This window comes from Narcine bancroftii, chromosome 9, assembly GCF_036971445.1.
Source record: "Narcine bancroftii isolate sNarBan1 chromosome 9, sNarBan1.hap1, whole genome shotgun sequence".
Classification (NCBI taxonomy): Eukaryota; Metazoa; Chordata; class Chondrichthyes; order Torpediniformes; family Narcinidae; genus Narcine; species Narcine bancroftii.
The window spans coordinates 108165390-108190789 of record NC_091477.1 but is presented as its reverse complement, the minus strand read 5'-3'; the positions used below and the strand labels follow the sequence as shown (position 1 = coordinate 108190789).

Sequence of the window (25400 nt, the reverse complement as noted above, 5' to 3'; positions counted from 1 at the left end):
GGATTGGATACAAGTTGGGCAAGAGCACTGCTTGGCAAGCTGGGTGCAAGTATTGCTTGGGGTCAGGAGAACCAGACAATCTGGTTAGAGCATAGGTCAAGCAGGTACTGCCTGGTGATGTGGAAGGGGCTTGGAGTCTGTGCACAGATGGTAGTATCTGTCTGATATACTATGCTCACTGAAAAAAAAAAATTGATTTTGTTTAAAATGACTAATTTTTTAATGTCAAAACGGGTAATTTTGATTGTACATTTTCAAAACTTTTCCAGATTCTGGGGAGGTAGGGTGGGGGGAGGGGGGGGTGTGCTCGGCACTTTTTTTAAACCTCAACTCACATGCCTGTATGTGATGTCATGCATATACTGATAGTTAATTTCAACTTTTCATTTTGAATGCAGAATCTACAAAGAGTTTAAATGAGCGAAACAGGTGGCTACGAAGTACAAAATGGCAAAATTTATTGTACACTTTGGTGGAACCATAGAAGTACATTTTGTATCGTGAGAAATGTTGGATTGCAGATGAAACACAAGATGCAGAAAACAAATGTGTAGTTACAAACAATTAGTATGGTAATGGTTGGTCTTTACTTCAAAGGCTGCACAACAAAAATAAACACGAGAGACCAATTACCCTTTGTTGGAACTGCAAAAATGAACATGTTTTAGGCTGCAGAGAAGGGGAGGGGTGGAGACACAGGACATTTCTGAAAATAAGGTGCAGACCAGAGTTTGGAATGTTATATAGCCTGAGTCTGCAATTTTTTCTCTACTTTCCTTAGCAATGAATGATGCATCTCATCCAGAACATGGATTTAATCATTTTAAATGCATTTAGCCTTTTTTATAACACCCCCATCAATTTTAGCCCATCTCTGTTACATGTTATTTTGCCAAGACTCCTGATGCATCTAGATGAAAATGAAACATGTCAGCCTGGCAGAACCTTACCGTTGTGGCAAAAGCTTTCCATCCTTCCAGGAATGTGGGGAGATTTCGCTCACCAGCTTCTGTCTTTAAATATCTCAGAATATTCTATGAACCAAAATAAATAAGATGGTACAGAAACAAGCAAACCAGTTACCACTATAAACTTCTTATATCAAGCCAAAGTTCAAGGAATGGAGACTTCATCAATCTTAATTTCTCTCTGAAAACGGATACTTCTAAATGGGATAAGTGGCAGTTATGTTTAGGTATCCCTATCCCATTTTACTGAAAGAAGTTCAATCCCAAAGTATGTCTTTTTTTTGGTTTCTATTTTCTAATTTAAAAGATATCAAAAAATTCTATGCTTTTAAGAATGAATTTGGCATTCCACAGCAGTTTCCAAAATGCTCTTAAATGTCTCAAGGAAAATTCCAAAGATGAGATAAATAAAGATTATCTGTGGATAGCTTGAAAGCATTTTGGAACCAAAACTGAGATTGATTATGAACCACCTCCTCAGATTAGGGACAGTGAGCAATGGACAACACTAGCATTGCCAGAGAAGTCCCCAAATTATGAACAAATAAAAATCTTCAAATTATCAGAGTGAGTTATTTTCATCTAGTTGTCTATTGCTAGGATTTAAAAGGAATCTGAATGTTTTGGGGATATAATGCCTGACATTTGATCTGTCTTCTTTCCCCAGTTGACGAGAAGTCTAGAACCCTTAGTAGTTCTTTTATTTGATTCCTATTTTTGCCAGTGTTCTTCCTATTCAATACATTTCATACAAACATTTACCTTTTGTTTTTTCCTGCCTCCACTTATTCAATTCATTGCTTCAGGTCAAGGCTAATTCTGTCTCGCTTTACTCAAATGGGATATGAAATAATTAACACTGCAAGGTATTCCTATTTTCATATTCCAACTCCTCCACAATAAAAACTAACATATCATTCTGGATTCCAAACTTCTGAAAGCAGAGCAAGAAATGAAAGCAGGAGTAGGAGATTCAGACCTGTAAGCCATTCAATAAAATTATGGCTGATCTATTACCTAGGCACCACTTTGTTGAATTAATTCTTTATCTCCTGATTCTTTCAACTTCCATTTGTGTACTTGGATATCTAATATTCGACCATCATTTACCAGCTTCTTACCAGTAAAAAAAATCAACGCAACAACAAAAAGTATGAAATACAAAGGAATTTCCCAGGCATTTTTTTGCGATAGCTTTAAACATTCCACACCTAGGTCCCCCTAAAGGACACAATGTTTGAAAGGGACAGTCTCTGTCGCATTAAGAACATTAAATAGTTTTCAAACTTTGCAAAAATACAATAAATTCAACAGGGTTCAGACAGATGGAATTAAATTTCCCCTTTCTACCAGTTAATCTTTAGACTAAATTAAGCTAATATGATCAGGTTATGACAATCACTAAGTGGTGAACTAGGAAATAGATTCTGAATTTATACCCCTCTACAGAGCTCGAGTTTCACAGAATGGAAACTTTGTGCCATTGTTTCTATAAATCACACCCACCAGATATTTTTCTCTGCCTTTTTATCATTCAGTTTGTGGTTCTTACATGGTGACATGCAATAATCATACAGGAATTATTTGAGCTAACACAATGATTTTTGATTATTACATAAATGCATTTTAACATACTGGAGGAACAAAATGCATACATAATACACAAATGAAAATCAACATTTTCTACATCCAAGTACCTGGAAAATATCTCATTAATTAGACTTGCAGATGACAATTTTTCAAATATAAAATACATCTGGAGAATATTGGGAAATTATATGCTGTGTAAAAAGGATCCTTGGTCTGCCCAGTACTAATTGATTATAGTGAGATTGCTATAAGTGGTTTTGTTAACTGGGTTAGAAATAAAGTATAATCTGATAGGGTTCTTCATCATGATTGACATCCAGTAACTTGAAATATTCAAGTGAAGAGAAGATGGATTCCATGGTTGAATGATTAATTACCATGTACTGATACATCATTCAATCAAAGAAGCTGACCAAGACTCCCATGTTAAAAACCATATTACAGGGAGGGTCTCATATCAGTATTCACAAATCTAGGTAACATCAAAAGTCACTAACTTCTTAAAAAAAAGTGAAAAAATGTAATTAGAAATGCTTAAAAAATAATTCTTACTTGAACACAGGAATTAAAATGGATGCCTTGAGAATCGTAGAGACAAATTTTCCTATTTGGAAGATCAACTGTTAATAGTGACCAATGAATTTCCAAATGTATAGGGATTAGTAACAGGGCTTTATTGAATAAATCCACCTGGACAAGAGAGAGAATAAAAATCTAGTTAAACTGACAGATCGCAGAAAAGCTGGCAAAATTAAAATTATTTAGAAAATAATATTTAACACCATCATCCCCTCAAAACTGATAAGCAAACTTCAAGACCTGGGAGTTAACAGCCCACTGTGTAATTGGATCATGGATTTGCTCACCTCCAGACCACAATCAGTTGGTAAGAATTTCTCCTCCACAATCTCCATCAGGACCAGAGCACCATGCGGCTGTGTTCTTCACCCCCTGCTCTACTCACTTTATATCTACAACTGCGTGACTTGGTATGACAATAACACCATTTACAAATTTGCTTACAATACCATGGTAGTGGGTTGTATAAAGGGGATGAGTCAGCGTACAGGATGGAGATTGAAAGCTTGGCTGATTGGTGCATCAATAACAACTTGCACTCAATGTCACCAAAACAAAAGAGATGACTGTTGACTTCAGGAAAGTCAGAGTTATACTATCCAGTGATCATTGGGGGATCAGAGGTAGATAGGGTGAGTAAATTTAAGTTCTTGGGAATCACTATCTCAAAGGATCTTTCCTGGACCCAACACATCAATGGCCTCATGAAGAAAGCATGCTACTTTCTCAAGAGTATGTGGAGGTTTAGTATGACACAATAAACCCTGGAAGATTTCTAGAGATGTGGTGAAAAGTATGCTGACCGGCTGCATCACTGTCTAGTATGGGAAAACCAATACCCCGGAGCGTAAAGCCCTCCAAAAGGTAGTGGACACAGCCCAGGACATCACAGGCAAAACCCTCCCTACTAATGAGTGCATCTACAGCGAACCCTGCTGTCAGAGGGCAGCAGCAATCATCAAAAACTCACATCACCTAGCACAAGCTCTGTTCTTGCTGCTGCCATCAGGAAAGAGGTGTCGGTGCCACAAGACTTGCACCACTAGGTTCAGGAACAGCTGCTACCCCTCCACCATCAGTCTCCTCAACGACAAACTCAATCAGAGACTCATTTATGGACTCTTGTGCATTTTATTGATTTTGTTCTCTCTGTATTGCAGTTTGTTTACAATTCTTTGTTTGTTTACATGTTTACGCTGTGTACTGTTTATTTTTTACACTAGCATTTAGTGGTAATTCTGCCGTGCTTGCTGGAGAAAGGAATTTCAGGGTTGTATGTGATATCATGTATGTACTCTGACAATAAATCTGAAAATATTCATTTACAACACAGAAAGAAGATTAAACCCATGCTGCCAAAGCAGCAATAAAATGATAGTTACTTAGCTCAAGTTTTCCGGCTCCTGTTCTACTAACTTATTATAGTAAGGATGTGAGAGGGTGCAGAATAGGTTTGCAAGAATGTTATCTGATTGGAGAGAATAGATAAGATTGACGTGTTTTCTGGAGCAAAGGAGGCTCAGAGGTGACTTCAAATAAATGTTTTAAATTTTGAGAGGCTTAGACAGGTAGATAGCTCTGTTCCCCAAAGTAGAGTCATCTAAAACTCTAAGGCAAGGATTTAAAATGGGAGAGGAGAGATTTAAATGGGATTCTGAAGGATAAATTTTCCATGGAAAGTAGTTGGCCTCTGGAATGAGCTGGTAGTTAGAAGGAGGTTGTACAAGCAGGAACAATATCATTTAAGGGGTGTCTGGATTTGAACAATCAAGGAATACTGGGATTAATGCAGGCAAGTGAAATTAGTATAGATAAACATGATAATCAGTACAGTTGCGGAGGGCTGATGCCCTATTTCTATGCTCTACTATTGACTATGGTTTGCAGGTTACAATTTTCTTTTTAAGAGGTCATCCAAAACCACTCGACACCATTCAGTAAAAGATTTTTGCTCATAACTGCCAACCCCTCTTTCAAATTTATCTCACATGCTTCTTGATTTCTCTTCTTAAAAGTTACAATATACAAGTTACAAATTGGAAGTCTGTACCCTGGCATGATTAACACTCAAAATTCATCCTCAGTACTGACATGAACAATTTTAAATTTAATGGGGCAGAATTTTTTTAAAAATTGTAGTTAATTCGTATGACAATGCCAGAATAAATGGTGCAACTATGAATATGTAAATCTAATTGTGTTTTTGTTTTTACTTGGCAGCTTTGATTGGAGATTAATCTAGGTCAGAACCATACCCAATATTTAGGTGCCCATGGTATGGTGTTGTTAGTTCTAGTTGCACCCCAAATTCATTTATAGACATAGAACAACACTGAATCTGTCATAAAAAGAGAAAGCAGTATCTTTATGTCGAGGTACACTCTCATATAATTTGAGAATTGAACAAACCCACAGGATCCATCCTTTAAAAACAATGATAGTTGCTAGATTCAAAATCTGGCAATGTACACAACTGCAGTTTGCTGCCCAACCAATTTCCTTGTGACCAACCTTTTTAGTCCACCTTTTCACTCCATTATATCCTTTAGTTTGAAGTTGTTTGTAAAAGAAGCTATTGAAGAAATGAACCTAGAAAAGATAAGATATTTAATGAAGAAACCTGTATACTTAACATAGGATAATCCAATCATATCCCATTTTCCAGATGTTTCTCTCTCCATTTCAAGACACTGATAAATCTTAAATTTAAATTTAGACGTACAGCCTGGTAACATTTCAATTTGGCCCATGAGTTTGTGCTGTCCAATTTACAACCAATTAACCTACACCCCGGTACGTTTTGAACAGTGGGAGGAAATCGGAGCCCCCAGGGAAAACCTAAGCAGACATGGGGAGAATGCACAAACTCCTTACAGACAGCATGGGGTTCAAATTCAATCCTGATTGCTGGCGCTGTAAAGACGTTGCGATAAACACTACACCAACCGTGCCGATAAATATCAACCATATTCCTAACATCTACAGATCCATACGGCGCAGGAGCCTATTTCAAGCCACAGAGTACATTCTGATTCACAAAGTAATACCATTATTTCCTTAACTTTCCCTGAAACCAATTGTTCCCATGCTTCCATCAAAATCATTTCCCCCAACAGATTCTACCATTCGTCTATGCATTTATGGCCCATTTACTCTTAACCTTTCAACTTGTATGTCTTGGGATGTGGGAAGACACTGGAGCACCTGGAGGAAACCCACTGGATCACAGGGAGATCATGCAACTCCATACAAATAGCACTGGAGGTCAGAATTAAACTGTAATCACTGGATTTGTGAGACAGTAGCTCTACTGGTTATGTCACTACGCTGTCCAAAATATTAATTCTGCACATGAATATTAATTACTGGATTGCATCACAAGGATGAAACCTGTCCATGTGTGCAATGTCAGCTAGTAATCAGAAATGTAATTGATGGTCAAAAATTAAAACAATCAGATCAACAACTCATTGTGTTATAAACAGAAAATTTAGGAAACACTCAGCTGGTCAGGCAGCATCTACCTGTTGCTCTTTCTATAGAAACAAGACCCAGAGGGTCTTGTTCACCAGATGCTGTCTGGATATTTCCTGTATTTTCTGCTTTTATTTCAGATTCCCAGCATCTCCAGTTTTATTTTACCCACTGCTTTAACAGTTGAGACAACAAAAAGGCACCCTACTTCCTGGGCATTATTGACATCTCTTGGAGATGCAGGAGTAAGTTGATTCAATCTCAGAAACTTGAGAGCTATGAACAACCCATAAACATCTGTTAATGAATAAGTAAAGCATGACTTTGAAACTATGATAAAGTAATTAACACCAAAGGTCAGGCTTTTAGTACTGTTGTCTATACCTTATCTGGCACTGCATCCACAATCAGTTCTCCATACATGTTTATTACCTGCAAGATAATAAATAACACTATTTAATAAAGTTCAATAAGTGGCCATTTTTAAAATTGAACGTGGCTGTTGCTCAAAAGGCTGGCATTTATTGTTCACCTGTAATTACTAGAGTGGCATAATGGACCATTCTAGAACGTTCACTTAAGAATTATTACTTAAATATGCATAGAGTCACATTTGAGCTTAGCAGGATCAGAATGCTCAATTTTTTTCCCTGAAGATGATCAGTGAAACAATTTTTAACAACAATCCTGTACTTTTGCATTTATCATTACTGATACCAGGTTTTAATTCTAGATTTATTTAATGACTTGAATTTTAATTCCCAGCTACCACAATAGAACCATCTTACTCAAATGATTGAGCACCCAGTAGATAGGGCTATCATTCAGTAACGCAGCACTGGAAATGGAGTGAGGGCATGGATTGTGTCTTCCTGCAAGAATGCACATTAATCTCAACCACAGGTTTAATAGATTTGAGCGATACAATTCTTCTTCACACAGAAGAAAAATAAATCTTTCATATTCTTGTCCAACCTGATCATTCAGCCAATTTTCTCCATAAAGCGTGGCCAGATCATCCAGAGTCAAAACGTGCTTGTTGTAAACTACTTGGAAACTGGATACAGGTTTATTTGCCTGGGCTTTCTGGTACTTTCGGATTTCCATCCTAATGAAGACCTTTCTGCAGAAGGTGAAAACAAATTGATACATTTTGAAAGCAAAGTACTATAAAGGCTGAAAATTTCAAATAAGAAAACAAAGTTTTAGAAATATTCAGCAGGTAAAGCAGCAAATTTAGAGAGAAAAAAGAATGTGCATTTCAGGTAACATTTCTTCACAGTTATAGTAGAGTTATAGTATCAGTTAGCACAACGCCTTTACAGCACCAGTGATAGGGACTGGACCTGGGTTCAAATCCCACACTGTCTGTAAGGAGTTTGTATGATCTCCCAGTGTCTACGTGGGTTTTCTTTGAGGGCTCCAGTTTCCTCCCACCCTTCAAATATATTCCAGGGTGTAGGTTAATGGGGTGTAAATTGGGTGGCCTGTTACAATGTTGTATGTCTAAAAAAAATTGAACTGTATCATCCACAGATACGATCTAACCTGCTGAGTATTTTCAACAATTCAAGATATTTTAATATTGATTTTGTACTGCAGATGATGTGAGCATCCAAGACATTTAGAAATGACAATTAATAGTTACATTGTTTAATAAAAGGACTAAGAACCCTGCTAGGTTTACTTGAAGCATACATTAAATAAAGTGTATATGGCTGTTTCTAGTCAAATGTTCATATTTCTCTCCTAAACACCCTGAGGTATTGCTTCATAAGCGGTTTTCAACATCTGAAGAGCTGTATTCAAACACAAGTCTTAATTTTATGTGGGGCAAAGATATAACCGATGTTTCATGCTTGAGCCCTTCATCAAGGCATGGAAAAATGTTGGCAGGCATCCAAATAAAAAGGTAAGGGGTTGCAAACGCAAAAGGTAATAGGTGAAGATGGGGGGGCACAGCAGCAAGCAAAGGGAGGAGGGATAGCTAGGTGAATAGAAAGGGAAGGGGTGGAGAGCTGAGTGAAAGAAGACAGGGGTAATAGAAGGGATGGGGAAAGGAGGGCATGTTAGCAGAAAACATCCGGCTGAAGAGTGCCCAGATGGAAAATCAAGTGTTGATATTCCAATTTACGGGTGGTCTTGGTGGGATAGTACACGAGGCCATGGACAGACATGGGACACAGAATTGAACTGGTTGGCCACTGGAGGTCCATCACTGGTGTGGACAGAACGAAGGTGCTCAGCAAAACGATCTCCCAGTCTGTGACCAGTCTCTCCAATATAGAGAAGACCACAAAGGGAGCAATGAATGCAGTAAATCAATCCTACAGGTACTTCACTTGAAAGACCTGCTTGGGGCCCCGGACTATGGTGAGGGAGGAGGAGTGGGTGCAAGTGTGGCACCTCCTGCAGCCACAGGGAAAGGTGCCGGGCGTGGGGGGTGCAATTGGTGGGGAGGGATGAGTGCACAAGGGAGTCATGGAAGGCAGAAAGGGGAGGAGAGGGGAAGATGTGTCTGGTAATGGAATTCTGTTTTAACTAAGTTACCTAAACTTAATTAAATTTATATACAATTATCTAACTATCTGCATATATATTGGTGTATGTGGAATATCCCAATCCACTACAGTTCAAGGCTCAATTCTCAGAAGACAGTTCAAAGTTCAATTTCAGAAATTCAGTAAGGACATGTAAGTTTGAAATTGATGTGACATGCAGACCAGAGTATGGTGAAACGTGGGCTTTAAAATGGGCGAGACACGCGGGCTTTCAGATGGGCGAGACACGCGGGCTTTCAGATGGGCGAGACACGCGGGCTTTCAGATGGGCGAGACACGCGGGCTTTCAGATGGGCGAGACACGCGGGCTTTCAGATGGGCGAGACACGTGGGCTTTCAGATGGGTGAGACACGCGGGCTTTCAGATGGGCGAGACACGTGGGCTTTCAGATGGGTGAGACACGCGGGCTTTCAGATGGGTGAGACACGCGGGCTTTCAGATGGGTGAGACATGCGGGTTTTCAGATGGGTGAGACATGCGGGTTTTCGGATGAAATTAGCAGTTCGTGAAGTGGATGAGAGAGAGCGGGGGGGGAGGATAGGACTGATTACTCAAGACACCCTTGTTAAAGTGCTTCAGAGATAAGTCCTTTTTAGACGAGAACCTTATTCTGCAATTAGAACCCTTTTCAAGGGTCAGTCGAGTAGAGTGCAGCAATTCTTCTGCCAATAGAGGACCCTTTTTATGGGTCAGTCGAAGTAGAGTGCAGTATTTCTTCTGCAACTTTAAAACCCTTTTCGTGGGTCAAAGTGGTCTTTCATTCCTTTATAAGCAAAAGGAGGAAATCTGACATTCTGTCTATAATTATATTCCCACAAAGGAGGTTGAAGAGCTCTTTACTCTTGTGCTGCCTTCTTAAAATGGCCCCCTGAACAAATAATGCACTGTCTTTTTATGAAGCTGTCTTTGCAACTGACCTCTTCAGGGCTTCTGTGTTGACTCTGCAAATTTATCCAGTAAAAGGATCATGATGTTCAAAGCTTGCTGCTAGTTTCACAGTCACTTCAAATCCTGCAGTAGGTTGTTAAATCTGTTCTCTTAAAGGGACAGTCCCACTCAAATAAAATGAACTGAAAAATGGGAGAATGTCACAATGCCAACATTGCATTCACTTTCTTCAGCACCAACTCTACCTAGAGGTTAACCTTTAGTGTATACTGGACGAGAACTCCCAAGGCCCTTTGCACCTCTGAACTTTGAATCATCTCTCCATCCAAATAATGGTCTGCCATTTTATTCCTTCTACATGACCGTACACTTGCCAATATTGTGTTTCATTTGTCACTTCTTTGCCCATTCTCCTAATCTATCCAAGTCTTTCTGCAGCCTTTCCATTTCCTCACCACTATCTGCCCCTCTATCCATCTTTGTATCATCTGTAAACTTAGCCAAGCCATTAATTCCACAATCCAAATCATTAACATACAATGCAGAAAGTCGTGGCCCTAATATACTCATTCATAAGCAACACATTCTACACATGAGAGGCAATTTGTGGCCTTGTACTAGAGGCAGTTTCTTTCTTATGCCTGTCAGTACAATGTACATGTCCTGGTACTAAACATCAGTTGCGTTCCATTACCTTCATTAGTCGTTTTTCTGGTGTATCCTTGAAATCAAACTGAGCCACAGATTCTGAACTGTGGAGTTTCTGACATAACGTATGGATAATCTGGTTTGTGAAACAGCCTTTTAAAAGACTACTTAAGAAAATGTTGTGGCCTGAATATTCCCCCCACCAAATGACTCAGGTCTCACCTTGAGCTAAGACTTGATTGAAGAGGTCCTCTGAATATAACTATTATACAAATATAGTGCCCTCCATGTTTGGGACTAAGACACTTCTTTTCCTTTATTTGCCTCTGCAAATTTGTAATAAAACAATTCACATGTATTTAAAGTGCACATTCCAGATTTTATTCAAGGTTATTTGTATACATTTTGGTCTATGTAGAAATTACAGCACTTCTTATACATACTCACTTCATTTCAGGGCACCATAATGATTGGGATATATGGCTTCAAAGGTGTTTGTGATTACTCAGACGTGTTTAATTGCTTAATTGGTGAAAGAACAAGAGAGTTATACTTGCTTCTAAGCTTTTTATCACCTTTGGATTCTGTCACTCTAGGTCAGGTCACTCATCTGAGCACTACTGGTATCATGTAACCCAGTGCTACCTGTCGCATGGTCGGTGACTAAACCGGCTTTCCCACCATGCTTATCTTGTACAGAAGGTGGCTAGACACCCTGTAGGATGAAAAACAAGATCTGTCAAAAGGGTGGACAAACCCTCTTGTAGGGTCAAGCAAAAACGTGTGTGAAGCGCAGAAAGGGCATCCCTTGCATCAAAGCTTGGTTTGGCCATTCGCTGCAACAGAACTTCCCCCAGCCGTCTTTGACCTCACCATGCTACTGGATCTGGAGGGGATGTCGAGAGGATAGGTCTAAACCTGTGCAACCTCTACTCACCTAAATCCATTCACGCACATGCTGTTCCTTTCTGAGGAGTGGGGTATCCTAATATCAAGCCCCACAAACTGACTGAAAGTAACCATCATCATCCTGTGGGATAGAGAGCCAGAAGGGGTCTATAGTTGTCATTTTTCAACACAAGGACAAGAGTTGTGACAATGAAAGACAAAAGAAGCCATTATGAGGCTGAAAAACAAGAATAAAACAATAAGAGACATCGTCCAAAACTTATCAAAATTAACATTTTGTAACACTATTTAAGAAGAAGAGCATACTGGTGAGCTCAGTAATCGCAAAGGGACTGGTATTCCAAGTAAGACCTCCACTGCTAATTTCAGAAGAAGGAAGAAAAATCAATGACTAGTGTCTGCAGAAGACTTCATCAACAGAAATACAGAGGCTACACTGCAAGATGCAAACCACTAGCTAGCCACACATAGGATGGCCAGATTACAGTTTGCTAGGAAGTATTTAAAAGAGCCTGCAAAATTCTGGAAAAAGGTCTTGTGGACAGATGAGACCAAGATTAACCTATATCAGAGTGATGGCAAGAGCAAAGTGTGGAGGAACTGCCCAAGATCCAAAGCATACCACTTTTGCCATGGTTTGCATCTCACAGTGTAGTCTCTGTATTTCTGTTCATAAAGTCTTCTATGAACAGTGGTCATTGACATATTCACCCCTGCTTCCTGAAGAATGTTTCTGATCTGTAGGACAGGTGTTTGGGGATTTTTCTTCATTATGTTGAGAATTCTTCTGTCGTCAGCAGTGGAGATCTTCCTTGGTCTATCAGTCACTTTGTGAACATTGAGTTCACCAATGTGCTCTTTCTTCTTAATGATGTTCCATACAATTGATTTTGGTAATCCTAAAGTTTGGGTGATCTCTTACTGTTTTATTCTTGTATTTCAGCCTCATGACGGCTTCTTTGACTTTCATTGGCACGACTCTGGTCCTCACGTTGAAAAAGGGCAACTACAGACTCCAAAAGTGATCAAAAGCCCTGAAATGAGGGGATAAGTATAAAAAGTGCCTTAATTTCTAAATGGTCAAACCAAAATGTATACAAGTAATCATGAATAAAACCTGGAATGTGCACTTTAATTATATGTGAATTGTTTTATTACAAATTGAAAACTGTGGAGCATAGGGACAAATTAAGGAAAAAAGTGTCTGCCCCCAAACATTATGGAGGGCACTGTATCAAGCCACCAGAACATTTGAAAATTTAAGTGAAGCACGATACCAAGGACTCAACAGCTGGAGACTACATACCTATCACGGAAATCTTGATGAAAGATCTGCTCTAACTTCATCAGAACATCTCTTTCGAAAAGTGGGATGAGGCTACCATATTTTCTCAAAAATTCATCCAAGAAAGCTGAAAAAAAAATCAGAATTTTGCACGCTCAATATCATTTCTGATTATAAGTGCTTATTTGCCAAAATACAGCAGAAAAAAACAGTTTTCAGGTAGCATCCATTAATGTAAAATACATTGTGCATTATCTCAACACAGCAAAAGGAAGAAAATGCTATTAGATTGGAGTAGTAAAGCCACTAAAATGTAATTGGATGCCTCCCATAAGGTACATTCTGATAATAAGAAACATTTCAAAATAAACAGATAAAGATTCCTGGGAGACAAAATAATGGTTTAGTATTTCAGAGGAAACTTTCTCATAATAATAATGTTCTGAGTCATTCAGAACAAATTCAACTATATTTCTGGAAATAATCAACATTGGGACATAGAACATGCTGTTTATAAACCGTAAGGTTTCAATGACCCTCCATCATTAAAACTCCCATTGATCATAAATGTTTTCTGGTGGAATTAGTCAGCCTCTAATTGACTGTAGACCCCTCATCATAGGGGTCAAGTAAAGGTGGGGTGTGTAGGGGAGATGTTAGAGGAAGGATCTTTTTTTTTCAAAAAGTAATTTTGGAGATTTTCTCCTTATCACCATTCAACAAGTATACATGTATGCCACATAAAATTTACCCGTGGTATCCTTGTCTCCAATCAATCCACTCACCAACACCAAATGGCAGTAATTACATGAGTTTAGCCAATTTTGTCATGGAAAAGCTCTCTCTCTTTGGTCAGGTCATGAGGAAAGCAGAGAAATTGCCTCCAGTTCAAATATCAGATCACTGTTCAACAGTTATTTAACATAATGTCCCACAAATTTCTGGACATGGGCAGGAGTAGACAGAAAGATACAGGGAGAGGGGGTATTGGTACATAGAACACTACTGCTCAGCACACTACAAGTTCTTCAGCCCTCAATGTTGCGCTGACCCATATATCCCCAAAAAGAAGTACTAAACCATCCCTACCCCATAATCTTCTATTTTTCTATGTGCCTGTCAGAGTCTCTTAAATGCCCCTAATGTTACAGTCTCTACCAACATCCCAGGCAAAGAATTCAGGTCTCCAAAACTTTCTGTGTTAAAAAATTTACCCTGATGTCTTTCCTAAATTTACCTCCCCTAATTTTGTACAAATGTCCTCTGGCGTTCGCCATTCCTGCCCTGGGAATGGCTGGTTGTCCACCCTATCTATGCATCTCATAATCTTGTAGTCTCCTTTCATTCTTCTATGGTCCAAAAAAGTCCCATCTCTGCTAACCTTGCCTCATAAAACTTGTTTTCCAATCCTGATAAATCTCCTCTGCCACCTCTCGATGGCTTCCACATCCTTCCTATAATGAGGTGACCAGAACTGAATGCAATATTCCAAGCGAATTCTCACCAGAGATTTGTAGAGTTGCAACATGACCTTTCTACTCCTGAACTCAATCTCCCTATTAATGAAGCTCAGCATCCCATAGGGCTTAACTATCTTAACCTGTGCGGCGACCTTGAGGGATATATGGATTTGAACCCCAAGGTCCCACTGTTCATCCACATTCTGAAGTAACCAACCATTAACCCTGTGCTCAGCTTTCTGGTTGGTCCCTCCAAAATGCATCACCTCACACTTATCCAAATTGAACTCCATCTGCCACTTTTCTGCCCAACTCTATATCCTGTCTTTCTCCTCTTGTAACTTTTGACAACCTTCAGCTTTATCCATAACTCTTCCAACTTTTGTGTCACCCACTCCTGCCTCTTCATCTAGGTCATTTATAAAATCACAAAGAGCAGGGATCCCAGAACAGATGCAATGCAATTGACTACAATTAGGAAAGGCCTTTGAGTAAAAATTCCAATTAAAATTAAAAAAATGTTTTTCTCTATGAATAACTGAGCACTTGAATGGAGAAGTCACGCTATTGTTCAATGGTGTTTAAATACATTTGTGGAAGGAATACCCTGAGACCACACTAAACGAGTTTAACACTCATTTTGGATATGTTGGTCAAGATGGACTGATTACAATGGGGCATAGATGTACTAGCCTGGCACATTTCTGGTGAGAGAATAGTTTTGCATTCTATGACAAGAATGTCATGCACTGTGCACTTAATTCATGCAAATTTAAGCAGCGTCTGTGTGTGCACTTAAATGTCCATGGTCTGCTAGACAACGGACCAAATGCCTGTAAATGTGATCAGCATACAAAGGTTGTTCTAGACATGATGAGCTGAAAAGCTAGTTCTTTGCTGTATGACTGCAACTATTTGCTTACAGCACGGTCATTGGCAATAAAACAAAAACTACAGATACTGGAAATTTGAAACAAAAATAGAAATTGCTGAAAATATTCAGCAGATGTGGATAGAGAAACAGACATCAATTCTGGTCTGGAATCCAAGTCAGTTCTGGTAATGGATCCTGGACTTGATAATGGTAACTGTTTTAACTTCTACAGATGTTGCACAACCAAGTGACTGTTTCCAATGCTTACAATGTTTTAAAAATATGTACAATTGGAAAAGTGGGGAATTTTCCCCACACATTCAAAATATTTTTTGTTCAAACACTTCCAAAGGAAACCAAAGAATGACTGTGTCCAAAGGACAGAAAAGTTCATTTAAAACGATCAAAACAAAATGAAGCTGAAACACAAAAGTCTGCAGACACTGTGATTGCTTTAAATACACAAAAATGCTGGAGGAACTCAGCAGGTCAAGCAGCCTGAGCCCTTCTTCAAGATTTGAGCAAAAAGCAGGCAGGTGCCTGAATTAAAAGGCTGAGAAGGAAAGAAAGAGCAGGGGAGGAACACAAATCAACAGACAAATGGTGATAATTGGACATGGATAGGAGGACAGATGAAAATGGACCGAAGGAGGGGATGGCTCTGTGATTGCAGAACTGGAGAAACGAGACCGAGGGAAAAGAGAGAGCTAGAGAAAAGGAGTAACAGGGATAGGGGGAGGGGACTAATGGAAACTGGAGAAGTTGATGTTAATGCCATCAGGTTGAAGGGTGTCCAGACAGAATATGAGATATTGTTCCTCCAATTTGTGTGGGTGGTCTTAATCTCCAGTGCACGAGACCATGGACAGACATGTTGGTATGGGAATGGGATGAGCAATTGAAATGGCTTGCCACTGGGAGATCTCCACCATTACAGCAGAGTGAAAGTGCTCAATGAAGCGATCCAGTCTGAGTCCAGTCTCTCCAATGTAGAGGTGGCCACAACGGGAGCACCAGATGGAGTAGATGACCCTGTAGATTCATAAGTGTACGTTCCTTCACTTGGAAGGTCTGTTGGGGGCCCCTAATGGTGGCGAGGGAGAAGGTGTGGGTGGAAGTGAGGCATTTCTTGTGGTCACAGGGGTAGGTACCAAAGAGGCCATTGGGAGGAAGGGAAAGTGGATGAGGAAGTCATGGAGGAAGCAGATCCTGTGGAAGGCGGAGAGGGAAGATGGGATCATGAGGTAAGTGGCAACAAAATGAAGCTTTCAGGTTTCAGCTAAGCCATTGCAGTGACTCAGATTCAGATTTAATAATTTCTCTCCAATTCCACTGTGCCATTAACATACAACATTCAAACAAACATCAGTCTGGAACAGGTTGTGAGAAGCAGACACAAACAGGGATTTTACAGGAATTATAAGGGCTTTTTTTGGTGGTAGAGTGACTCACCAAAGGTTTTCTGTCCACTGCTATACCAAGAATCATTCAGCCCTGTTGCACCTAAATGAAATCTATCAGATGCAAACCCACTACATTTGGAACCAGCTACTGCGAATTGGAAAGTTGGAGAAGCAGATGAACCTCGAGGGTGTATGGTCAAATTACGCAGCATGGAATCAGGCCCTTCGGTCAACCAAGTCCATACCAAACATCAAGCACCAGTTGCTTAAATCTCCTTTACTTTTTAAATTTTCCTCAATATACAATTGAAATGTGAATAATTTGCTCAAGACTCTCATTTAAAAGCAGAAGAGCAACAAAATTTTGTTATATTTCTTGAAAAATAGGTGGTGCTGAAGATGGCTTCCTTAAAGTAAAATGGGGTGACACCATGCATGGTAGGCTGTACCATTGGACAATTCTTTTATTTCAGGAGGCAATGTCTGGATGAATTGGAGGAGAATTTTGAAACATCTACTGGGCTGGGATTTGATTTTGCCTCTATTTGAATTTGGTGCCCAAGTCAATGCTGGGTGATTTGTCAGATTTCATTTGTTCTGTTTTATTGCAGTTGTTATGGTATAACTAGTAGTATGCTTGACAATTTCAGTGGGAAATTTTAAGAGTCTGTGGCGACATATAATTGCAGTGACAAACTGGCATCACTTGTCACGCGCGGTCAGCAGGGGAGCCACGGTAAAAATGGTGTTGCAGGTCCTTCTCTTTCGGTATTGACCGGAAATACGTGTATGCGCTTACGTTAGCATGTCCTAAGTTCCAGGAAGCAAGGGGAGGCTCTGGACAGCCTTAAAGGCTGCAGCGCAAACTTCAAAGTAAATCAGTTGTGCTAAATGAGCTCACAGCCTGCTGTCTCAGTTCTTTTGCTATGCTCACGTACAACCTACTACATGTCTTCAATTAAATTAGTGTGTCTGCATTCATGGCGTGGATAATTTAGCAGTTAGTGCAACACTATTACAGCGCTAGCGACCAGAGTTTAAATCTAGAGCTGTCTGTAAGAAGTTTGTACGTTCTCGCCATGTCTGTGTTGGTTTCCTCCGATGCTCTGATTTCCTGCCACCCTTCAAAAATGTACGGTGGTTGTAGGTTAATTGGGGTATTTGGGCAGCAGAGGCTCATGGGCCAGAAGGGCCTGTTATCATGTTGTATGTCTAAATTTACAAATTTAAATATAGTTTGGATTTCATGAAGGTGGAAGGTAGATCTCCTCCCTTGAAGAACATTGGTGAACCAGAGATGCCTTTAATAGTCATCATATACTAATAACATTGAAATCCCTTGAATTCCAGGTACAAAGCAATTTAAAATCCACATCTGCCACGATGGAATTTGATTTCCACTCTTCACATTATGATAACTTGACCACTTCAGCAGACCCTGTACCTACTGTAATTAGTCTCATCACCTCCCCAACCCTCTATCATCAAGAGCTTCAGGTTTATAGGATCACTAACAACTGCATGTCTCCCTCTATCGTGGCTTTAATGGCTATTTTATCATCATTCATTCTTAAATCCTTCACCTCTTACCAACGCCTCAAGAATACCCTCATGAGGACTGCAGTATTGTGGAGACACACCACCAACATCTCTCAGCCCAGTTGAAGGTGGCTGTGAATGATGACCTAGTCAAACAACACCCAGTTCCCTCCCGAAAAAATGAAAGAATCTTACAACTTGCAGAATATCCAGAGTTGAAAAATTAAATTCTACATTATTTAAGTTATGAACAAAGTATAATCATAGGAAATTAGGAAGTTTTCTTAAACCAGAAACTGTACCATGAATACAGGATACTAATTGTTCACTGGCAACAGAACAGGTTCGAGATTCATTTTCCTTCCCTTTCTCATCCTGACCTCGAGCTGGCTGCTCAGTCCTCACCAATGTTTGGCCAGAACATTCTTCTGAAGATCTATAGTAAATGTGGTCCAGCAGCTGTGGCTGAAGTACAGGTAATGCCTCACCACTTTGCCAACACACTGACTGTCCAGTTTCAGTCACTGATGCATTGGTGTGATTGCACGATAGTAGATTAGAGTCTGTTGTAGTATTGATGACCTGCATCTCCCCGTCACAGACTGGGGTTTGGTTGAAAATTCTTCCCTGTGTGGCAGTAAATAACTGGGATGGTTCATCAGTCTTGGGCCACTTATCAGGGGACACAAACTGATTGATGCAAGCATCAAACCCAAGAGAGCTTGGCCGAGGACACAATGCTTCTGAGCCATCATTAGCCATTTGATTAAGTTTAGCTGTTTGACGCATTTGAGCTTGCAAAGTGTTCATCCCTTCATCAAGGGGTATTTTCGAAACTTCACAGCAATTAGCCAGGCACGATTTTTTATGCTTTGCTGCCTGTGATGTATCACAATTCTGGTCTGAAGTAAAGACCATGCTCTGGTTGGATTCTTCAACTTTGACAGTTGGCCGTGAAGAAATATCACATGCCATTTTATCCAAACGTCGGCCAGTTCTTTTTGGATTTAAACAGATAGATCCCGAAGTTCGTGTCCTCCTTAGCTTCTCTTTTCTCTGACTGGCAGTTCTTCTACGCCTGTTTTTACAATTAAATATCCTACAATAGAAACTAAAGAGAGAGGAAGGTTTCCTATGCAGCAGAGAGATTTTGTGCCCTTTCAGCTGCTGCTTTGTTTTGCAAGGTAAATTATTGGATACAAAATTTCTACTTACTTGAAAGTCTATATTTTTATACCCATTTGATAGCTTCTGATTTATAATTTTGTTCTGAAGCCCACTAGGTTTTCTCTGTGCAGAGTTGGGGAAAGTATCCTTTGTAGGGGGAGCAGTTAGATTTTTGGAAACAGGGTCACAATATAAAATAGCTGATTTACAGCCAGAATCTGGAGCAACAGTGCAGCTGTTCCAAATTTCACATCCGTTACTCTCCACTTCTTCATGGAGTGCCAAAGATGCTGGTGAACATGTACCCTCAATTGGAGGGTTATCGACTCTCGAGGCCAACAATGACTTTTTCTTCAGTGTCACTCTCGTGCATTCAGTGTTTTCTGGTGACCCACACTGCTGGCAATTTGGAAATGCCTTCCTTATCCCAGACTTGGTTCTCTTTTTCCTGACTGACAACCAAAGACGTTGGTTCTGTTGATAATAAATCTGTCTTTGTGAGCACAAAAAGCCTTCCAGTTGGTTCCATTTGCTGTGGTGGGACCTTAGATGTTCTCTCAGGTTTTTTTTTAAGAATCTTTTACAGCATTTGCTTTGGCTGTACTTCTTCATAGTCTGACAGTTTCCCTGTGAAGACACGTAAAAAAGCTTTGCTGTAAATACTGTATTAATTATTACTTCACTTGCAGTGATTTTAATCATTTTTTTCAAAAAAGAGAGGTAGATAATTAGGGAGGCTTAATAAATAGGTTCTGGATTGAGATTAAGTTCGAATTCTTCCCCTAGTTGGCAAGTACAAATAAACATAACCCAAACACTGGTGAAATGCATGCCACAACATTCTAAAATAAACACTGGCAATATCAGAAAAAACAACTTTATAGCTTCTTAACCTATGTTGTGCAGATAGCCTTTGGGCGTTTGTCTTAGATTTTAGAAGCGAACAGTGGAATTTCACGAAATGAAATTTCATTTATCTCAAAGTTCAAATTTTTTTGTCAGACATCGCATTCAACCCAGAGATTCATTTTCCTGCAGGCCAGGCGGAATTTTGACTTAACAACTGTACTCAAGAAAAGATACCTGTACATGTAAACAAACTATGCAATGCAGAAAATAAATATTCCACAATAAATAATGTGCAACTCAGAGTCCTTAAATGAGTCTCTGACAGAGATTGTTTAGGAAGGGTAGCAACTGTTCCTGAAACTAGTGGTACAAGTCCTGTAACACTTATACCTCACTCCTGGTGGCAACAGCGAGAACAGAGCACGTCCTGGGTAGTGTGGCCTCTTGATGCTTGCTGCTGCTCTCTGATGACTTCATTCCATGTAGATTTTCTCAATGGTGGGGAGAGTTTTGGCTGTGATGTACTGGGCTGTGTCTACTACCTTCTGAAGGGCTTTCTGCTCAGAGGTATTGGTGCCCTATACCAGGTCATGATGCAGCCAGTCAGCACTTTGCACTACGCATCTGTAGATATTTGCTATATCGTACCAAACCTCTGCAAACTCCTGAGGAAGTAGAGGCACTGACGTGCTCTCTTCACGATGACATTCATGCATTGGGTCCAGGAAAGATCCTCCAAAATAGTGACTCCCCAGAATTTAAATTTGATCACTCTCTACACCTCTAATTACCCAATGATCACTGGATCTTACCTGTCTGATTTTTCCCACCTAAAGTCCACAATCAGTTTCTTGGTTTTGATGACAATAAATGAGGCTGTTGTTAGCGCACCATTCAGCCAAGTTTTCAATCTCTCTCCTGTATGCTGACTCACCCATGATGGTAATATTTTTAGCAAATTTTCAGATTGTTGTACCAAGCCACAGTGATAGATTTGAAGTGGATGAGCAGGGAGCAAAGAACGCAGCCCATCAGTGCTCCGGTATGATAAAGATTGTGGAGATGTTCGTTGATTGTGGTTTTGAAGGTGAGGAAATCCAGAATCCAATTACACAGACCCAGGTCTTCGAGTTTTGAGATGATCATGGTGTTGAAAGTTGAACTGTAGTCAACAAAGGGCCTCCTGATGGATGCATCTTCTCTGACCAGGCATTCCCAGACTGCTTCTCGCCTGAGTTCTACAACCATTGATTATGCAGATTCCTCCCCAACCTACAGATCTAACTCAGAGGAACATATTACTGTGTTCTAACATTGTTAAATTATTGGTCAAGTGTTCTCAATGAGTCAAACTTCCTATTTTTAAATATATTTGAGTGGTGTGATTGACATTTAGAGCCACCTCTAATTGCCCTCAAGATGGCAGTGAACCACTTTATTTTTTAAAACTTTCTGGTAAAAATACTCGCAGCATCATTGGGTAGAGAACCTCTGAATGAAAAAATATTAACATTGGAGGCACGCTCAGGTAGCTGAATTCTCATGTCCTTCATTGCAATGATCATTGGTTGAGAAGTCCAGTTGGAAGTAAGCCCAGAAGAGTAACTGTCATATACAGATGGAAGAGGAAATAAATATTTAAGATGGAGGATGGCTACCAATGAACTTGTATTGTGCAAATGACAGAATACCGGGTAACTCATTTAATATTTTCCAACATATGAAAAAGCAATTTAATGCTCAATGAGAATGAAAGATGTGAATTTAGGGGCGCTCATGACCAATGAACACCCCAAACACTTTTTTATGTGCACAGTTGTTCACACAGGAAAACAACAGGCTATTTGCATACAGCCATGTCTGACTAGTAACTGTATGGTAATTTGCTTTAGTGTTATGTCTCAGGCCAAGGAACCCAAAAGAACTGATAGGGGCCTCTTTTCATTCTCAGTTGAAAGCATGTGTGAGGCTGTGTGTTGTGCTTTGTCAATGGTGGCAAATAAAATTTTTGAATTTCCAGTGAACTATTACTAATTGGAAAGTGGAACACTACACTTTGCCTCAACCTGGGAGCAAAACTTACTGAACCAATCTTTCCACACCCAAGTGATATTGCTAATTCCCAATTGACTGAAACTCCCCAAACTTGTTAGAAATAGGAACCAAAACTAACAAGAGTGGTAGGGAGCATTTTAGAGTATATTACATTAATTTCCATAAAGAGACTGAATCTTCCATTACACCAAACGGATACTTTTACCAATTTCCCCCTCTTTTAAAAAAACTATCAGCTTAGTGGATTTGGACATCATTCAACACAGTCAGTAATTTACTGCACATTCTTTAGTTCTTTATGAATTAAGTTAATGAGGTCATTGCAGAGGACTACTTGGAGTCAATCAGGTTATAGATCTAAAAATCAGACAAAATGAGACTGCATAAGGAGAGCAGGCGCAGTTAGGGCAGTAAAATGCCTCCCATTTAATGAGTAAAGAAAAAACGTTCTTCCTTGAGGGCTGTTAATGAATCTAATTGGTTTTTAATTACAATCCAGTCCTTTCATGGTTATTGTTAGATAGCAATTTTTTTTAAAATTTGGATTTTTAAAAAAAGTTCTTAAATTTAAATTTCCCAGCTGCAGTGATGAGATTCAAAACTTATTTCTGTGGATCAACAGTATTGGCTTCCAAACACCATAAACTTTAAATTAAAAAAAAAGTTTCCAGTTAAAAAAGTAGATGTTTAAAATTCGACGTAATTAGAGCACCAAAAAGGTGGCAGTTGAAATTTCAGAATGAATACTTGCACCAAATGTGAGAGGCTAAATCTTTTGAAAACTTAGGGTGCTAAGAAAAGGCAGAGAAGACTTCCATTTAAAAAAAAATGAAAAGCCACAGCTTAAGGGGCAAACAATTTCATTAGAAAATGGACTGCAACTGCAATCATCAAATAACTATGGCGTCTGTTGCATGTTTCATTGCCACTCCAAAATGTTCAGTGATATTGTCAAGATGAGAACAAAATGAGCAAGCTACATGTCTATTAAATTTGGAAACAAACACTATGCTTGCTTTGATGACAAAACTATCTTATTTACTGCCAAACACAAATCATTCTAAAATTCAATCAAAATAATTATGGTACATGTTATAGGACGCTCATTTCAAACTCTTGTGTGAAATGGAAATTCTGCTTTCACCTCATCATTCAAAGACGAACAGGTTTGCACAAAGCAGCACTCGCTAATGATTATCCAATCCTATCAAGTTTTTTAAAATCTTCTGACTGTACATTTACAAGGTGACAAAACACCATTTCTCAGGATCATAATGTGCACTCAATACACACACATAATGGCATTTATTTATTTACAAAATCAGTGTACTTTTTCTTATTGCCGTCTATAGACTTCATTCAAACATTTTATTTTTGTCGCATCCTGATTTCATTTAAGAACTGATCACAGCTATTTAAGATAATTTAAAAAAGACATTTTTAACAAAATCTTTTTTTTTTCCAGTGAGCAAAGTATATCAGACAGACACAACCATCTGTACCCAGAGTCCAAGCCCTTCCATAACACCAGGCAGTACCTGCTTGGCCTATGCTCAAACCAGAGTGAATGGTTCTCCTGACAAGCACCCAGTTTCCCAAGCAATGCCCCTGCCCAACATACATCCGATCACCAGGTAGTAACTACTATCCTATACCCAATCCCCAGGCAGTGCCCCTGTCCAATTTATCCTCAATCACAAGGCAGTACTCCTGTCCAATCTGCACCCAATCCGCTCCCGGTCCCCAGGCAGAGCCCCTGCCCAATCTGCTCCCGGTCCCCAGGCAAAGCCCCTGCCCAACCTGCTCCCAGTCCCCAGGCAGAGCCCCTGCCCAACCTGCACCCAAACCCAAGGCAAAGCCCCTGCCCAACCTGCACCCAAACCCAAGGCAAAGCCCCTGCACAACCTGAACCCAATCCCCAGGCAGAGCCCCTGCCCAATCTCCATCCCCCTGCATCGGATGTTTAAATAGTGCCTAGCATCCCGAGACAGTAGATTCTGCAACCCTCACCTTCTCTTCTCTCCCCAGCCTTCTGGAGGGCAGGAGGCTCCTTCCACGGGCTAGCCATCACCTCCCACGGGCCCTCACTGCACCATCCATTCACCAGGCCGGCTCCCCAGCGCCATAAAGCGGCCTCAAGATTTCCTCCTCACTACACCGGAGCAGCTTGAACTTCAAAGCACAGTCCAGGCGGCCTCGGAGCGCTGCAGTTACCTGAACCGAGCCGCTACTCCTGCCGCCTCAGAGGCCGATACCGGGCGACCGCCATGTGTCACTGCGCTCGCTGGCCCCCGCGGCCGGGCGCGCGCAGGCGCACTGCCCACGGACGCGTCCGGCCCGCCCATCTGGGCTCGCTCGCGGCGCGCAATTCACGCGTCATCGACCTCGACGGGAAGGGAGGCGCGAGCGGGCCCCGCTGCGGAGGCGACGGCGCCGGGCCGGTCGGGCAGGGCTCTCCATTTTGACTGCAGCCTGGACAGTTCAAACCGGTCGGCCCAGGTTCTCGCTGGACAAAACCATTAATCTTTCTACTAACCCGAACGATGCGCGCGGGAGCGATGTCCCGGCTCGGAGTGGACTTAATGTTTTGATTTAATTTGCAATCCTTTGGATCAAACTTGAACCACTTCCTATTCCTCGAATACAAAGATTTCTTTTTAATCAAGCCTTGTAGTCAGGCCACGGGTTATCAGTAGATTGTTTTGAGCCGATTTTAAACCGAAGAAAGACAGCACGGAACTAATATTTCTAATAAACGACTTAACAGAGGTGTAATGGAATATATATTTGGGAGAATTTAGTCAGATTGGAGTAGGTTACGTACGTTTTAAAACAGATCTTATTTGAAATAGTGAAGAATTCACATTCAGTAACATTGCAGAAACTATGGAGAATGTTATGCACATTTCACAAGTCGGTGCCAATTGAAATGATGTCATGAAAGGACTAGACCATTGTTTTGGATTGGAGACAGGCTGGCTGGTTGAATGGACATGGTGCCAATGAGAAGTTTTGTTTACCTAAGACAAAAGGAGGACTCCTGTTGTTTGCTGAAGAAGGTGTGGGGGGGTTTATTTTTTGCCCGTGAGAGAGTCACATGGGCTTTCTCGCACTTCCAGTTGGAGAGAGAGAGGTGAAACAAGCTCTCGC

The 25400-nt window shown here is 40.3% G+C and overlaps 1 protein-coding gene across 6 annotated transcripts in view; it reads right to left on the bottom strand.

Annotated features, from left to right (window-relative positions):
• senp5 (SUMO specific peptidase 5) overlaps window positions 1-24590 on the bottom strand; it is a 31259-nt gene extending 6669 nt beyond the window's left edge. Inside the window, exons 1-8 of one of the 6 annotated variants that reach the window (XM_069897241.1) lie at window positions 24465-24590; window positions 18482-19973; window positions 12925-13030; window positions 7587-7734; window positions 6996-7043; window positions 5649-5726; window positions 3111-3248; window positions 951-1034 (exon numbers count right to left, since the gene is read on the bottom strand). In XM_069897241.1, coding sequence (XP_069753342.1) covers window positions 951-1034; window positions 3111-3248; window positions 5649-5726; window positions 6996-7043; window positions 7587-7734; window positions 12925-13030; window positions 18482-19958 — 2079 coding nt within the window. In that variant the 5' untranslated portion in view covers window positions 19959-19973; window positions 24465-24590. Of the gene's footprint in view, window positions 1-950; window positions 1035-3110; window positions 3249-5648; window positions 5727-6995; window positions 7044-7586; window positions 7735-12924; window positions 13031-18481; window positions 19974-24260 lie in introns of all 6 variants that reach the window. The other 5 variants (XM_069897238.1, XM_069897240.1, XM_069897237.1 and 2 more) reach the window with 5 other exon arrangements.
• Between the last annotated feature and the right edge of the window lie 810 nt (window positions 24591-25400).